The 18,142-nt window shown below is 45.7% G+C and overlaps 1 protein-coding gene across 2 annotated transcripts; it reads right to left on the minus strand.

Annotated features, from left to right (window-relative positions):
* Positions 1-1,749: 1,749 nt before the first annotated feature.
* ammecr1 (AMMECR nuclear protein 1) lies at positions 1,750-17,903 on the minus strand. 2 transcript variants are annotated; one of them, XM_067257238.1, is made up of 6 exons: positions 16,509-17,903; positions 9,670-9,780; positions 5,344-5,458; positions 3,654-3,744; positions 3,265-3,361; positions 1,750-2,801 (listed from the first exon to the last, which is right to left on the minus strand). In XM_067257238.1, the coding sequence occupies exons 1-6, from the start codon at positions 16,952-16,954 to the stop codon at positions 2,687-2,689; spliced, it is 975 nt and encodes a 324-aa protein (XP_067113339.1). In that variant the 5' UTR covers positions 16,955-17,903; the 3' UTR covers positions 1,750-2,686. The 2 variants fall into 2 exon arrangements, with proteins under 2 accessions (XP_067113339.1, XP_067113340.1); XM_067257239.1 differs by lacking the exon at positions 3,265-3,361 and having other exon boundaries at positions 2,670-2,801.
* Between the last annotated feature and the right edge of the window lie 239 nt (positions 17,904-18,142).

The following is an 18,142-nucleotide window of genomic DNA, read 5'->3' on the forward strand; positions in this document are numbered from 1 at the left end:
ACTAGAGGTCTGATAGCACCATTTATGTATTTTTATCTCTTTTAAAAGATTAAGAATAGTTTGTGAGCCGAAGATCAAGCATGTCATGGATTGAACCACAGGTCTACAGGTACACGTACACACATGCAACAAAACACATTGCATATGTGTAGCTATACATGTAACGGAAAATAAAGTGTTGACAATTTGGTTTTGCAGCAGGAAAAGCAGGTTGTGCTGTATTTGATAGACCAGTAAATAAGTGCTTGACTGTTCCAACTTGGAGAGAAAACTATTCCTTTGTCTTTGAGGAGGGATGGAGGGCTTGTTTGACAAACATAAGTGAGCAGGGGTTTTCGTTACATGTTGGTCCACTTCAAGGCTGTGAAAGGGTAAAGTTCGTCCAGGCACACTCTTTAACGGTATAACATGTATTATTATACATGATTTAAATCCTTTCCATTAACTGAGCTGCAAGGTCTGAACACCCATAGAGCTGAGCAAATATTACCAGAACAGAACACCTCCAAAATCAAACATCTGTGAGAACTTGAGAAGTGACACACAGGTTGGTTCATACACTTCACAAGTTAGGACAAGAGGATATGAACATATACCTTCCTGTCTACCTCAAGACTGTTTCAAGAGGTTTTCAAGGTTCAGAAGGTAACTGTATTAACTGTGTGTCGTATTGTGTTCAGGGCTGTTCACTGATCTGTGTGTTCTGGTTGGGTAAGACAACACTGAGGAACAGTCGAAAGCTCAATTTACTGGTCCGTCATTTATGAAATCATTTATTAAGGCAACACAACTGAGATCTGGGTCATTTCGGGTTACTGTGGATGGAGTGCCAGAAGCCCTTAACGTTTGCATATGAAAAGAAAAATAACCGTCCCATTAATAAAGACTGTTCCGGAAAGATCTCTGTCGAGTACGAGCACAAAACGTCAACCTAAATGGGATGGATTTGATCAGCCGGTGATCTTCAACAACACTGGACTACAAACTAACCTACAGTGTGTGGATGCAACTCATGCTAAATCAAAGACGATCGTAAGAGAACGGCTTGGCAGGTACTTAGAAAGCCTGGCTCTGAAACGATCCTGTTCAAATGATAACAGCAGCTCCTCTGCATTCTCTCCAACCAATTCATTTCTGGCGGGGGTGAACTGCCGACAGTTCACAAAACTGCGAGGTACTCAACCGCTTCAACCGGAGCATACAGCCACACCGCAACGGGTCTTTGACAACGCCACAACCAGCCCACCAATCAACAGCGCGGCACGAAGAACAGCGTGGAGGTGAATTTCCACAAGCTAGGGAGCCCTCGAATGCGCACAACAATAGCAACATCCGGCGAGGTTATGTCGTCATGCCGATGTAAACAACGACGCCGCCATCGTCGAGCGGCAGCGGGAATAGTGGTGACCAGCGCAGGTGGCGGAGGACACCGGTGTAGGTATGGGGGCCATCTGAGCTTCAGACAGCACCAGAGAAAATCCGAAGGACAACCAAAAACCCACGTCCAAATACACCCCGAGGCTACCATCTTGAAAAGTGTGGGGAGAGCACCTCAAGCCTATCAACAAACCACATATACAAAGCATGCATTAAATAGAGAATATGGCTTTTAGTTTAAATTGTAGCATGTCCATCACTAACCTCAATACTTCCTCCCCCCCTCCCCCCTACTCTCACACTAAGACAGGACAACACAACATGACCACGCCCCCACACCCCCCACCCACCAGTTTGAAAGAGAACGCGAACGACAACAACATGCTATGTCAAAAACCCTTAAGTTCAGGTTTCAGAGTTCCCACCTAATATGACTCCATGACCCACCTGAGGCCTCTTACCATCGCCTCCGGACATCATGGGGAATATTTTGGCATGATCCAATTTCTAATTTAATCTAGCGGTTTCAAACTCCAGTCCCGATTTCTACATATTCCTAACCACACACAGAAAAGCAAACACGTGATTTGGAGCAAACACGATGACAAAGACATTGTGTCATCACAACCCTACAATCTACATCTGGGAGCATAAGAATCCCAGCGGCTAGTTCAACTACTTCACTGAAAAGGTTTTCAAGGCCAAAAACAATCCTCACAGTCAATCATTTTTGGAGAGGAATCCCAAAAGTAAAGGAAAAGATACAGCCTTATGTTGTTGGCTTGCTACATGATACACACAATGCCAATCCGGCTATGAAGAAATGATGAAAACAAAATAAAAATAGCCCGTTTCCATATGAGAAGAAACTAACAAAGCCTACACTATAATAGAACACAAAATAACAGAATAATTAATCCACCATACATTTATGACTTGCTTCCATCCACAGAATCAAAAACCTGATTAGGATTGTTGAAAAAAAGTTAACTTCCAAAAATTTCCAATTTCCAAAAATATGAATAAAAAGGGGTGTTATAGATATATATGCTGCAAAAACTAAATCAATTGGAGGCAAAAAAAAGGGGTTATTTTTTTATATATATATTTTTTTTGTTTTTCCAAACATTATCAAATTATGCTTATTCGCCACCCGTTGCCATGTCAACATCTGGGAGACTGTCAGCATGGCAACGGAAACTATCATCATAAAATGGTACAGTAGTAGAGATAACTAGACCAGGAGGGGGCGGGCTCTCCAGGGAACAGGCCCGCGGAGAGGTCCAGTGATTGGTCATGCGGCTCGCTGTCAGGAATAATGGTTGTAGGGTGGTAGAGGGTGGGTCATGCCGTTCTGGTAGTGATGGTGCTGGCGATGGGTGATGTAATCAGCATAGCTCATTGTCACCTTCTCACTCCGGTACCTGGGGTGGAGGACAGGTGTGTTAATGACCACAGAGAGAGGTAGGTGTGTGTGTGGGGTGGGGGTGGGGGGAGGGAGGTGTGGAGCGGGCATGTTCACAACACTCTCACTCATCTGGGGGGGGGTCAAAATGTTTGTCCCATACGCAGGATCCACACAGCTTTGCACCAGTGGATGTCCACAACCTTTTAAAACCTAATTTACCACTGACCAAGAATGCATCGGGCGTACGATTAAGTCTGCAATGGAATGTACAAACGTGAACAAAAATACTGCGAAAATAAATAAATGAAGCTATTCAAGTCAAAACTTGCGTAAACTTCTAATTGTACATGTTCGTGAGGTTTACGCATGTATACGTTCTCATAACTTTCCAGGCCTGCAAATAAAACATTCCATTTGGCCTTGCTGCAGGTGACTAGGCCACGCCCTGCCCCCCTGCGTGTGGGAGTGGCCTCTCTTACCTGGTCAACTTAATGGTCTTCCTGAAGTCGTTTGTGATGGGGGCCTTGTAGCCTCCTTTTCGTAGTAAGGAATCTATGGTCTGTATATGGTCCCATCCTGCAGAGAGAGGAGCATGTGTCCGTCATGTCACCTCTTCTTGGAGGTCACGTGACCTCCGCTTGGATGTCACGTGACCTCCCCATGGATGTCATGTGACCTGAACTACAATCAGTAGATCACCATAGTTAACCTATGCTGTTAGAGGTAGCAAAGCTGTGTGCTTGGGGGGGTGGGGGAACTAGTTGTTTCATTGGTCAAGAGTTCCAAGTTCTTTCTTCACTCAATCCCTGACACGTCATATAAAGCAAGGTTTTTCATTTGTTGTCAGGTAAAGTAACGGCTCTCTCACCTTGCTCCTTAGCCACCTCTGGAAGGTAGGTGGCAGTGCGCTTTGATCCTTTTTCATTGAAAAATTCTATCCTAATGCCATGAACACCCACCTACACAGGAGAGAGAGAGAGGGAAAGCAGTGAATACAAAGAAATATGACAGTTGGTATCAAGAGAGAACGGTCTGACTGAGATATGACCACTACTACAAAACAAGGGAATGGTGATGTGTCAGGAATATGGAAGAAGAAAAAACGATACTGAGAGGTATAAAGAGAGAGAGGAGACAAGTGGGAGGGAGAAATAGGGAGGCAGATCAAGACAAAGAGAGAGAATGAGGTAGAGAGAGAGAGCAAGAGAGGAGGGAGACAGAGAGGGCGACACACAGATGGAGACAGAGCGAGATGAGAAAAGGCTGATATTAAGACTTGCAGTGCATCCGAGGGGCACTAGGACCTGGGCAGCTCGGGGGGAGTTCTGAGGATGACACACAAGCCTTTCCCACCTCCAGAACCAGGGGATGACACACAAGCCTTTCCCACCTCCAGAACCAGGGGATGACACACAAGCCCTACCCTCTAACCCTCCAGGGAAGCTAGGCTAGGCTGTCTGGGTCAACAAGGTCCCTGCTTACGTCTAAGCTGCTCCAAGTCTGTGCATTTTTGCGAGTGTGTGCGCGAGCGTCTGACCCAATCACTCTTGATTAGTTGGTATGGTTACCAGACTGCATTAAGGTCAAGTATATTCCAGACCAAAGGCTGCCATAACAGCGCAACAGCCTGTTTCCCACCAGACGCCCCTCCCTCTCTCTCCCCCTCCCTCCCTCCCTCCCTCCCTCCCTCCCTCCCTCCCTCCCTCCCTCCCTCCCTCTCCCCCTCCCTCCCTCTCTCTCTCTCCCCTCCCTCTCTCTCTCTCCCCTCCCTCCCTCCCTCCCTCCCTCCCTCTCTCCCTCTCCCCTCCCTCTCCCCCTCCCTCCCCTCCTCCCCCTCCCTCCCCTCCTCCCTCTCCCCATCCCTCCCTCCCCTTCTCCCTCCCTCCCTCCCTCCCTCCCCCAGGAGAGCAAGAACAAAGCCGCCTGTGTGCTGGCTCTCTCGGCCCTGGCTCTCTCTGTATCTATGCCAGAACCAACATTGTGTGTGATGGCCAAACGTTAACTCTCATGATCACGACACAACATTGTTAGTGGTCCTGAAATGGGTGAGATGACAGGAGAGTGCACACAGGGCTTAGGGTACGGCCTGCCTTAAGCCAGAGAGGACGAACAGAGACACCATAAAACTCTCTAAACAGGCTGATGGTCTTTAGCATGATATACAGATATGCATTTCTGTGGCACAGATCTATGGATATTTTCCATATCCCTTTACTGCTGTTTATTTACTGTTTGGTTGTTTTCTACTAAAAACCTGTATCACCCGAGACTGCCTTGACAATGAAGGGCGCACTATAAGTAAAACACATTATTATTAATATTACTACTATTATCATCCCGAAGGGCTTCCATGGGTTGAATCAGGGTTCCCTCGACCATATATGAATAAGAACCAGGCAGCCTCTGGGTATGGTCACAGTGTTAAAGAAAAGTACTATGAGTAAGTAAGATATAACGAATGAGGCCTCGTCGGGGTGTTTAACAAGAGTGTTGGAGAGATGGGAATAAGACGTGACGTCATGTGAGGCCTCGTCGGGGTGTTTGGAGGCGAGCCCTACCTCCCAGTCAAGGTAATCTCCGACGTCCTCGAAGTTGGTGAGCAGAGACACTGAGCAGAGCAGGCGAGGCAGCTCGTCCCTCGACATCGGGGGGAAGCGGCTGTCTTTAAGGGCACTGTGGACACACACACACACACACAGGCAGGCAGACAAAGACAGGAGGGTTCATTAGTCAAGGGTAGTCAAATTCACATCTGATTTGTATAGCCCTTTTTTTTTTACAAGCAATGTCCCAGAGGGCTGCACCTTCACCCACAGACCTGCAGCGTGTCTGTGTGGACTGGCTGCTCCCTGAACACTAGTCTGCAGACAGCGTCAACCAAGGATCATTCACGTATCATAAGGCGCCAATATACAGTAAGGATCTCATCCTCAAACACAAAACACTGCCATCAGATCCCGTCAGGACAGGGAAGATCACGTCTACAGCACACGAACGGATGGAGCCCCACAGGCGGGACCACTAACCACACGTGATGACATACGGCAGCGACCAAACGTACGAGAATTATTACACACCACACCCGGATTCCTCAGTTAACACACTCCAACCTCCTGCCCATCCTCGCAGTCCACAACTCTACAACATGGAGACGTTGATCGTGCAGCATCTTGATCTGCAGTCAAACGCTCTCTACCACTAAGCTGCTGCAGCACAGTTACAAAACGGGATCCCTAAGTTCAGCCACTAGGGAAAACTGGTTTTCAGCCCCTGTTAGCATCTGTGTGTGTGTGTGTGTGTGTGTGTGTGTGTGTGTGTGTGTGTGTGTGTGTGTGTGTGTGTGTGTGTGTGTGTGTGTGTGAGACTAGCCAGGGGTGCAGCAGGTCTGAACACACTGAGACAGCCTGTCTCTTGGGACTACTAGCTGTTGGATTGGCTATGAGACTGCTTATCACACACACAGTCACACACAGTCACACAGTCACACAGTCACACACAGTCACACACAGTCACACACAGTCACACACAGTTACACGCACTCGTACAGACACACTCGGTAGTTTGTGAAGGAGAAAACTGACACACTGCTGAGTGACTAACACAGAGGAATGTTGACCTCTAGAATGACCTTCTGACGAGGCTCGCTAACAAACAGGCCAGACCCCCCCCTCCTGTCACATCATACTAGTCCCTTAATACACACACCATTTCATGTTTGGAGGTCACAGTCGTTGACCTATGACCTCTACTGATGTCTTTCTCGCTAGCATTACTAACTTAGCTTAAGGGGCTTAAAACAAAAAAGTACAAACACGTTGACCTCTCACCTCAATCTGCATGTGCTGTGATGGGACTCTTCTACATGCCTCTCATGTTACACCTCTCAACTGTGTTAAGGATCACATAAGCTTCCTTCATGTGTTCATAGGACACAGGCCAGCCCAGCCCCGGCAGGGGCTGACATGCTGAGGTCAGAGGAGCTGTGTTTACTAAGGGAGAAATGACAGAAGCATGGAGAAACACAGTCATGTAGCCGTGACAACAGGCTGGCGTAGCCGTGACAACAGGCTGGCGTAGCCGTGACAACAGGCTGGCCCAGCCTGCCAGAGACTCCCAGCAGACAGCGCATTACTCCTCCAAGTCATCGGGATCTGAGGGAACGCTGATGTCATGACAACCAAGAAATACCTGATCAGAAAGCAGAGTACCTGGTAGACTAGGTGGAACGTGTGTGTGCAGGTGTACTACAACTGTGTGCACCGCAAAGACAACCGGCCAGGTAACATTCCAACCCCCTGAACCCTACGCCCCTCTCCTTCCAGAGATACGCATCAGGGGCTCTCACATCCAGCCGGAACCTTCCAGCTCAGAACAGAACCACAGAGGAACAGGACCCAATGTGACGTGCAAATGGTGCATTCAGCCGAGAGCAAGCACAGCAGAGGTCAATTAGTTCTAACAGTATTTTAGTGGTCAGATTTTACACAACGTTGCCAGCAGGTCTAGTCCACAGGGCGTTCCCCCAAAACATGCTGATGATCTCATCAAACCCCAGTCCAGCAGGATACACACATCACTGACATGCAATACGTCCCTGGAACCATATCCTGCCACGCCTGTCCATGACAGAGATAATGATGATAAAAACGATTATGATGCTTTCATCAAGCTGACACTTTGATCCAGTGACACACAGGGCACGTTTGAACCTACAAGCTCTTGATCTGCAGTCAAATGCCCTTACCACTGAGCTAAACCTTTTGTAGGTTCAATGACAGAAAGTTAACAATCAAAATGGCCTCGCAATCTTCGGCAGTTAGCTCACAGTTCATTAAACTGGAAACGGTACTCAACCATATATGAATTTCCCATGCTGATGCTACAATGCTAGTAATGAGCGCAGTCTGAACGTACAGTATATTTTTATACTGTTCCTTCACAGCTGTCTGAAAGACAACTATTGTTTGGAGGAAATTTATTATTTCCAAAAGATGTTATGAAAAGAATTTTGTCTGAAAACCTCAACAATTATATTACACAACGGCTTTGATAGAAAACTGGCCTGCTTTAACAGAGACGACAACATCAACAATAACATGTTGTTCTGTGGGAGATAATGGTCTGAAATGTTTTTTACACAGAACAATGAGATAATAATAAAAGGCGGTGATGACGCAACACAAAGTGACTCCAGAAGCCGCATGTGATTAGAGATACCCACCCCGTAATGGATGACTTCACTGTCTACACGCAAACATGCAGGCCAAGTAACACCCCAACCACACACACACACACACCAACACACACACACACACAAATGGCAACTACTCATTCCAGAAAAAAACCTGAAATTATTACAGCCATCTATAATTTGTAACACCTGTTATATTGTTTTTAGTCTTTTACTCTACACTAAAAGAATACAGAGTACAATTAAATAAAAACTATTTAAAAACACAGAAAAGATTTTGAATTTTTGAAGTTATATTATTATTATCATTATTGAAACTGCATGTGCCAAGGTTTCTAAAAATATGCTAGTGAGGCAAAAACGCTTTATGATTTTGACTCCTGTACTGCATGACCTCCTCTGTATACCCGTGTGGAATCATCCTAGCAACAGCTGTGACCAATCACAGGCAGGCAAGACACTTTACTCAGAGCCAATGGGAGTGTGTTTCCAGATGTCAGTGTGTATGTGCACCAGTGGATGTGTGTTTGGGAGGAAGAGTGACACAGGCTGAGCGCAGTCCTCTAAATTCCTTCCTGGCCAGTCTAATGTAGAGGAATTACGGGTTATTTTCCTGATATGACCCAACTGAACAAAGTCACTCATTGCTTGTACTTGGTTTATAGCACACATTACTGAAGCACATGTTCACAAAAGCCGTCAAGTAATCGAACTACTTAGCAAATGTTCATTGGAGATTTGTTTCAGCAGGTGTCTTCAAGTTTAAACACAAAAGTTCGAGAAAGTACACTAGCCATTGACTTCCCGAGAGAAAATTGTTCTGTATCACAACATCCCAAAACAACCATAGTCCAAAAGGCCACTCAGAAGATTCTCCTAAACAACCATCTTTTAACATCACCACAACGGCCGCCATTATACATCTGCCCTTCATCCTTCATTTCTGATCCACTCCCCTGTCTGTGAGACTGATTTGCAACAGTCCATCTGGAAATCTCAGCATAGGACGGGGAGGGGGGATTGGTGCGCACACACTCACACACACACACACACACACACACAGACACACACACACAAGCAGTTATATCTCTCTCTCTTTCCATCCTACCCTCCTCTTTCCTTCCCATACTCCTCTCTTTAAACAGCTCTAATGTTACATTTACATTTGAGTCATTTAGCAGATGCTTTTATCCAAATGGAAGTCAAAAATATATTTAAAAAAAACTGCATATGAAAGTACAGCAGAAAGAAATGATCGGAAATGCATAGTCCCATTAGTATTTCAGCGGTCAGTCACATGACGTTGGAAGGGAACTACAGCTCAATAATCACATCTCAATGACTTGATTACAATGCAACAACAACATCTCAGTTACACCCTGGTACAGTTGAACGAGGGAGGTCTACATATTCGTAAGCCTGACTACACAAATCGTTTTTTAACAAATGATTTAACAAAGCATCACTAAGAGACATGGTTAAAAAGACAGTTCCCTCTAAATAGTAACATAATTTATGTTTTCCTCCATTTATTTTCCTGTACTTGCCAATCCAAAACTACTGTTAAAATCAAAATCAAATGTTATTTTCATAGCCCCTTTTTACACACGTCACAGAGGGCTTCACAGATGCCTACAGAACAGCACCTAAGCAGAGCTAAAACAGTGATGTTGTGTTCTCCATGCTGGCTTACCTGGTTAGCGTGTACTCCCTGAGTCCTGAGTGGAGGTTCATGGCAGAAAAGGTACCTATGCAACCCCTCAACCGCTTGTCTCGGCCTATCTTCCATGTGACAAACAGGGGGCTGAAAGACAGAAGAGAGAAAACACCTTTTTACTTTATTTGGTTTATTTATTTTTACTTTATTTTTTAGTGCTTTATTCATTTTAAATAGCAGTAACACGTGCAAAGACTCAGGGAGTCAGGTGGCTGAGCGGTTAGGAATTGGGCTAGTAATCTGAAGGTTACCGGTTCGATTCCCGGCTGTGCCAAATTATGTTGTGTCCTTGGGCAAGGCACTTCACCCTACTTGCCTCAGGGGGAATGTCCCTGTACTTACTGTAAGTCGCTCTGGATAAGAGCGTCTGCTAAATGACTAAATGTAAATGTAAAGATGGTCAACTTGGCACAGGCGGCTGTGATGAATATTCAGAGATGGAGAATTTCTCAACAAAGGAGAAAGAGTAGATGTGCTTCCAGCCAATAAACAAATATTATCCCTAACAGGGGACCATAGAGGAACTTTAAGTTAAGCCATCGGACGCTTCACTGAACAGACCAGTCCACCATGGTTTCTGGTCAGCAGCCATGCTATCTGTGGAGTACAGATCGTCTCTCTCCGGCTCCTGCATCGCCCCCTCCAGGCTGGGAGGGGAAGGACACGCAGCAACAGCCGCCCTCCGCGTCGAGCAGATAAGAGGCCCGATGCATTCTGAACATTAACAAATCCCCCCCCCCCCACACACACACACACACTTGAAAGATTTGAAGTGTGTTCGAGTACTATGTGTGTCTGTATCTGAGCTACCACATTGCAACGCCTCACAGCTCCACCTCTTAGAACATCTTCAGCTTCACATAAGAGCAGTAATGATGTAGTACCTTATCATTACGGGAGGATTAGGACTACATCTATAGGATCTTTTATAAACTCCATTACACAACAATGCTGAGAGCTAAGCCCTGGCCTCGTACAGCCCCTAGGCCTAGATATATATATACCTTTACCTTTGTTCAGAAAAGCACAGACAGCTCATTCACATAATGGCTAGTCACAAGCTTGGCAGACAAGGGTGGAGGTGGCCTCATTTGTGTGTGTGTGTGTGGATGGGTGTGTGTGTGTGGATGGGTGTGTGTGTGTGGATGGGGGGGGAATAATTGCTAGGATGATAATAATTGTTTCAAATCAAAACAAATTCACTAGAAATGGAACAGGTTGGCCAGGAGACCAACTGCCGTGACCAACTGACAAAAAAAGACTGCCTGGAAAAAGAAACATGCCTATACTTAGTCTCAGTCTCCTGTTTGGGGTTCATGTATTTTTAACTCCCAAGTACAAAGATGGAAGGGGTGGGGGGGAGAAAAGACCAAATCTGTAGGAAAGCTGCTTTCAGGTTAACGTGTCAGATTCCAGACCCGTCGTCTTGTCTGTGGAAAGCTAAGAAGCAGTCAGCCAGGAGTCCACATAGGCGACACACAGATCTCCAGACAGCACACAGAGAGCGCTCCATGACGGCGTCTGAAAATAAACGGTGTTTCAACCCCTCACAGTAACCTCTAATCTGAGAGATGACTGAACACAGGTGCCTTCACACCACACAGAGGGGAAAGAAAGAGGTTGCAAGCAGGATAAGAAAAAAGGGGTTTCTGAAGACTCATATCTCAGAGTCAGAGCTGTGATGGGTTAATTTGCTCCAGGCCCATGAGGTAACTAGCTCCAAAACGACTGACTCTACAGAGTCAAACCTGCAGAGTCAAACCTGCAGGCTCCGACTCTGCAGCAGGGCCCCACCCAAGCCCGGAGAGGTCTGGCAGCAGCCTGCAGTGGCTCTCAGAGATTAATAGCTTTTAAACTGTGCAGCAAAAACTGTTGGCACATCGGGTGAGCTGCCCCTCGAAGGGTTGTGTTAGCCAAGCCGCTAATGTAACGTGAGGAAACCAGGGCAGATATGCATGGGCGCTAATGTGCATGGGCTCCAGCTCACACATGCGAGAGGGACCATGGGTCTGGTGTGGATAATTGAACCAGACCATGGGTCTGGTTCAATTATCCATCATCATCATTTGACATATCGAGCAGGACAAAATGTCAATATGGCATTTACATTTATTCATTTGTCAGAGGCTTTTATCCAAATTAATGTACAAGAGAAATCACACAAAATGTGTTACAAAACGTATCCATGAATGAACTCCATGCTTTTGAGCAAGGAACTGTTGTGTGTAGTTAGTCTGGCATGCTCAGTAAACAATGGTGAGCGTTAGCTACCAGTCCTGGAGCGTTGAGGGAGTAGGGGGGAGAGAGGGGGGACTTTGACAAACAACAACCAGGGTTGCTGGGTTCAGTACATTACCCGAGCCAGACTGCTGTGAGTCAATATTGATTTATCTCAATGACAGAGATGAATCAATCCCACCATGAGGTTTTGGCAAACAAGGGGATCTGACCGGTCCTCTCAGCTGAGTCATGGAGATAGACAACAGGACAGATAGGCGAGGGCAGGGTAGGGCCAGCTGAGATAAACCAGCTGTACCCCTCACTGTTGACACAACCTGATCTCATGATGGTCTAGATGCAAATCACAAAAGGCCTGTTTCTGTCTCAGTCAAAGCCTGGTGTCCTGGCCTCCTACGCTCCTGCTCGCTGGCCAGGATCGTTTCCCCCTTATGTCCACTGCTCCTTCTCCCCGGGCTGGGATCCTGAACAGGCCAACGTGCCCATTCTCAATTGTAATTCCAAAGCCCGCCTGGCACATTCTAAAGGGATGTCCCAGCTCATCACGTGCCGTGCTGCGACCTTCACAGCTCTCCTCATCCACCCCGCCCTGCGCCCTCCCCCCACCCCTGGGACTAGCACCTACCTCACACTAACCAGCACAAACACCCATGGCCCAATCAATTGCATGTGACAGCAGTAGTCACACACTTCTGCCTGAATCAAAGATAGCATTTGTAACACTGTCAAAACCCACTGTTTGTTTCATCAATCAGTGAGCGGAAGACAGGCGGTCATGTGACCCCAGGGTTTTTCCTGCATAGAGAAAATTTTGGCGCGCGCCAAAGCCGTTTTACCGAGCGCCAATGACAAATCCCGAGCGCCAAAGGCAAAAAAAGTCTGCGATGAAGAAAATAAAAAAGCTGTGTTCATCACGCGTGCAATGCATGTCAGCGAATATGTTCTCAATAGTAGGTTTCAAGTAGGCTACAGCCGAACCCTCGTTCTGTTTTGATCATAGTAATCGAGTTGATAAGCCTGTCTTCTTGTCTGATCAATACGCAACTGTGAGGTGCGCGAATTGACAGAGTGGCCACTAAACTGTCAATAAATACATTGACTAGAAAAAAGAGGAAAAAAAAATATATATACACGTTTTCTTTTTTTTTGGAGCACCGAAGACCCATTTTGACCCAGGAAAAACCCTGGACCTTATGACCATGAGATAGCAGTGGTTTTCAACCCTGGTTTTCAAGTGGTTTTCATGTTTTAGATATTTCCCTGTTCCAACACACCTGATTCAAATGAATGGGTCATTATCTAGTTATGCAGAAGCCTGCTAACGACCATTCATTTGAATCATGTGTGTTGGAACAGAGAAATATCTAAAACATGCAGGACAGGGGGTACTTGAGTACCAGGGTTGAGAACCACTGAGATAGAGGATCCATACCGGTTTCAGGCTGGCCTGCACATTTTGGGATGGAATGTTGGCCCACAGTGAGAAGCAGTCCTTTTACACTGGCAACAACTAACCCAGAAGACATAGGCAGGATGGCTCCAAGAAGACAATGACTGCTTTTGTAGTGTTTTCATAAGCATAATTGTGCCGTTTGTGACCATGTTACTTAAGACAAGCGTACACCTTGGGCTGATTTGAACTAGCATTAAACGGGTCAGGAAAGACTCGAAATGGAAGAGGGAGTGTCGATGTGTTTTTACGAGGGGGAAAAACGGACCTGTGTCAGCGAGCACTGAAATGACTAGAAAAACCTGCAGGGTGTCCCAATTCTTCCCATTCCAACACGAGAAACCTAACCCTACCCGACAACTTACCCTGCAGTCTGTCAGAGGATCATAACAACACTATCAAAAAGTGCCTGCTCAAATGAAATTGGGGATGCTTGAAAGCCAATAATAGGCTACTTCACATGCACACAAAACAAACTGTGGCAGTAAGCGGCCAATGGCGCATTTACTACACATTTACTAGGTTCTAGGACACCATTTCTCAAGCATTCACGGCCTATACGGGTCGTGCTGTGTGGCGGAAACACATGAGGAGTCAGGTGGACGGGGGATGGGGGGGTGTCATGTTCCTCAGATCATCAATTCCTGAGGCAGGAACCACATGACGGTGCATGCATGGCACTCACTCTCAAACTAAAGGGCCTAAGAAATTGAACCAGGGCTTGTACGTCAGGTTAGCTGTGGCGTGCGGGAGCTTATGTCTCCGTAAGCCAAGGGACATCAGTCTATCAAACCAGCCAAGACTAGGGGCCAGGAGATGACAACAAGCACTCGTCTTCCTGGAACAGATCCTGGCCTTCAAGATGGTGTAAATCCTCAGAGCACCCAGGCCTGAATCTAAGTACTCCTGCCAATCTGAAAACAAGGATAATGAAGGCATCTGATCCTATCTGCTATCAGACACAATACAGCAACACATCTAAGGGTTCTCTGGTTTAATGGCTGGTTGATTTTAGAACAGTAGAGCAATTCAAGACTAGTTATTTTCTGACAGCCTAAAGACTTAATGAGAATAAACTTTATCCAATCTTTTTTATTTTGGGGGATTATTGAATTAAAATAAATATAATAAAAATAACAATGTAAAACTAAGTAAAACACAGAGTAGAATCAGCCCTTTAAAGAAAAATGTGTCTTGGTTGCAAATCACCACCCCTCTCCCCCCATCTGCCACTGTCTGCTTGGATTTCCTGTCACATTTCCCAACATGGGAGGGGGAGTTTCCTTGAACCCTAAATCCAGGGATCATGGGCACATCAAACAGATCAACAGATTTCAGCACTATCGCCATGGCCCTCAGCACAGGCTGGTGGACGTCACACACAAAAATGCAGCCTTGTGACAGTGTGTTCCTCTTCCATGTGCTAGGACGAATGCTGAACATTCACATTTATGAAACCCTGTGATGCTGCAGCGTAGAGACATTGTGTTTCACGGTTCCTGTTCAGAACAGAATGAGATATATGGATACAGGGAAGCAGCTTTGAAAACAAAAAAGGACCATTTTAAACTGTGCTTTTAATCAATCAGAAATTACCTTCGACATGCTAACATAAGGACTGGTTCACTCACTCGTAAGACTATTAATAGCCCTGTAATTCAAGAAATCCCTGTGCCTGTAAACTCAGACATGAGATCACGTGTCAGTCTCCAAACCAATGGCTTCCTGGCTCTGTCCAACGTTTACTAAAAGGAATGTATTGAGTACTTTTGTGTAATCTGGGGTAAACCCATGTTTGATAGTGGGGGAGAGGCAAAGAAAATAGATGACTGTTAATGCATCTTTTACCCTTTCACTTGTGCAACATATAAAAACTAATTTTGTTAAGACAATAATTTATTAGGTAGTCAGAAAATCTAACCGTTGGTCTTGAAAGCAGATTCCCGGACATTGGCAGCAATGTAAATAAACGAGTACTAACGTATAACATTTAACGCTATATTACAAATTATCTTATGTTTCTAAAGCAGTATAACCAATTCTCTCTAGCTTGAAAGATTTGGCTTAGTATAACATCCGAGTATTTCGTATCAGTGACATGTTGCACTTTTTGAGGTTCATGTTGTTTAATTTGTAACTTGTTTAACTACATGCTCTTATGGTTCTTCCCATTGGCACTTATTTGCTTTTCACAATGTATGCTTCATGTTTGGCTACCCGCAATGTTTTGGGGCTTTCGTTGATCAGTGACCTATGCACTTTTGTAAAGCTCTCTCTTGGAAGTCGCTTTGGATAAAAGCGTCTGCTAAATGAATAAATGTAAATGTTGGTAAACCATCAGTTTTGTTTCCAATTAACAAGGTAACATTTGACACCCTGTGTCACCAAAAGTTAACACTGTGACAGTGACAAACATCCTTCACCATAAAAAAAATTAACTCAACGGTGATCGATAGGTAAGCTTCGCGAATTAGCTAGGCTATTGTACTCAGACTAATAACGTTTGGTTGATTTCAGTGATTCTTGCGTGTACTTATGCATTTAACACACTGTTTCATGAGACTTTAATTAAAGTTTGTAGCAAGTTAACCCCCACCTTTCGTCCTTCAAGAAAACTCAACAGCTGGTATTCTGATCCAAGTTCAGTGGCAATAGCAAGTTAGCCTAGCACTTTTTTTCTTTGTTATCAGCTAGCTAGCACAGTGAGTTAGCCTTCTAGCAACAACCACCCTTGAAAGAAAATTGGAAGTTTACGTGCATGACTTGGTTAACACACTCGACACCCAACTAGTTATTTCACACATATCAAATGTAAAATGAAATGAAATATATTTAGTTCGTAAACGACCCTCGTACGTTATCAGTTTCACAACTAATATTCAGTTTGCTAGAGATAGCTATGCTAGCAAGGCCAAGCTAATGCTTCCTCCTGGATCTAGCTCTGTAGCTGGATAAGATAGCTAGCGTTAGCTTACTCAAATTGGCCCACATATAAGCTTATTTAGCTTGATAGCATTAAAGCTAGTTCTAAATGGAATGCCCGCATATTTTCGTTCGCCGATTTGGACACAGATTCATTGACAGATATACGCACGTGTCAGCACAAACAAAATAACAAGAAACTTACTAGGGATCGTTTGTAAACCTGGGTGTTCTGGGAGGCTGGTATCCATACAGATGGCAATAAAGCACGTCGAAACAGAAGCAGCACATCTCCGCTGAGACAACCATCTTCCTGCCTCCACTTCCCGAACCAGATCCAGGGCTGAGATTCGGGGAGAGGCCAGTTGAGTTGTAGCCTCCCGGTGTAGGGGACAATGCGTTGGTGCTACTACTACTACCTCCAGGACCTCCCAGGCCGTTCACTCGGTTCACGTTCCCCGCCGCAACAGTCGACGAGGAACCAATCCCCAAGTCCGATCCACAATGTCCGGTCCCTGCCAACCCGTTTCCAGCCCCCACCCCGCCAGGACCCCCCGACCCGGGGGATCCCGACAGCTTCTGCTTCTTCACCCCGCAGCACCCGGCCGCCATCTTGGAACAATCTGCACCGACACACCGCTTCCGACCCATCACCGTCACCGCGGGGAGGGTGGGGGGGAACGGCGACCAGACGTAGAAATCCCACTGCGTTAATACGTATGACGGACAATGCTCCACTTTCACTTTTTTATCGGACGACGTAATATCAAATTGTTAAGAGAGACTGCAATGTCACCCTAGCTAGTTGCACCTATACGCAACCTCACGTAACGAAATGTCTTAGCAATGGGTGATTTCCTATAGAGCCAGATGTGGTGAACCAAATTAAACGGTTCGACGGTCAAGTTACCGGTAGCTATAAAGCTAGCGCTAGCTAGAATACTTGATCAAGATACAGGCCCTTTCTTAGGAACAAGATGGCTAGCAAGCTGTATAGCTACCCATCGATGGAAGCCATCTCAAGCAGTCTTTGTTTAGTGCAGAATCCCATTCACGGCACTACCCACCAGGCGACAGTTTTTTTTTGCTAGACAGCTATCCAGGCAGTCCAGATGTGAAGCTGTCAGATACGTACTGCACTGCACCCCCCCCGCAGCACAACGACAATCCTTTTTGTGTGGGAGTCGAGAGCTTGAGTACGCAGCACCCATATGCTTCAACAGGAACAGTACATTAACGTTACGCCTCGGATAGTGTAACGTTAGTTTTACTTTACACCAGCTGTCGACTACTTTCATCCGAACTATTAGCTTGACAGCAGATTCTATATTGTAGTTCCAAACGTCAAGTCAACGCTGAGTAAAATGGCATTAGGCAATGCAGTTAGAGTCAAACAGCGTCAGTACCGTCCAAGTCATTTCAGCGCACTAGCAGCTGATCAGACTACACCTGCATAACAGAATGTATATTCTAGTCAAATCGAATGACCCAGCGACATATATTCTAGCGCTGAAAGTTTGAAGTAAATGTTGCAAGTTGTCATCCGTTTATTGGGATACATGTTAAAAGAGCATTCTGTTCCATCCGTCGGAATCCTCCGGGCTTGTCCAACCCTCGCTCCGCACTCGACTCAGTGGCTAGCATGCCTCTGTGCCGTTAACAAAAAAAACCTTGTGATCATCTGTAGCCTATCACTCCAGCGCCGTATTCGCCTCCACGTTGAACCAGAATTCAGAAATGTCCTACGCATAATACGTAGCAAACATGCTGGCCGGTTGTCAAATGTTATTTGGATTCTTGAAATAAAATAAGTTTCAAATCGCTGCGCATCTTGCTCCT

This window comes from Osmerus mordax, chromosome 19 (assembly GCF_038355195.1).
Source record: "Osmerus mordax isolate fOsmMor3 chromosome 19, fOsmMor3.pri, whole genome shotgun sequence".
Lineage (NCBI taxonomy): Eukaryota > Metazoa > Chordata > Actinopteri > Osmeriformes > Osmeridae > Osmerus > Osmerus mordax.

Coding starts and splice junctions, on each gene's coding strand:
- ammecr1 (XM_067257238.1), bottom strand. CDS start 16,954: ATGGGTCGGAAGCGGTGTGTCGGTGCAGATTGTTCCAAGATGGCGGCC. Junction 9,781..16,508: donor AGGTTTACAAACGATCCCTA/GTAAGTTTCTTG, acceptor TCTGTCTTTCAG/CCCCCTGTTTGTCACATGGA. Junction 2,802..3,264: donor AAGACCATTAAGTTGACCAG/GTAAGAGAGGCC, acceptor CCTCCACCCCAG/GTACCGGAGTGAGAAGGTGA.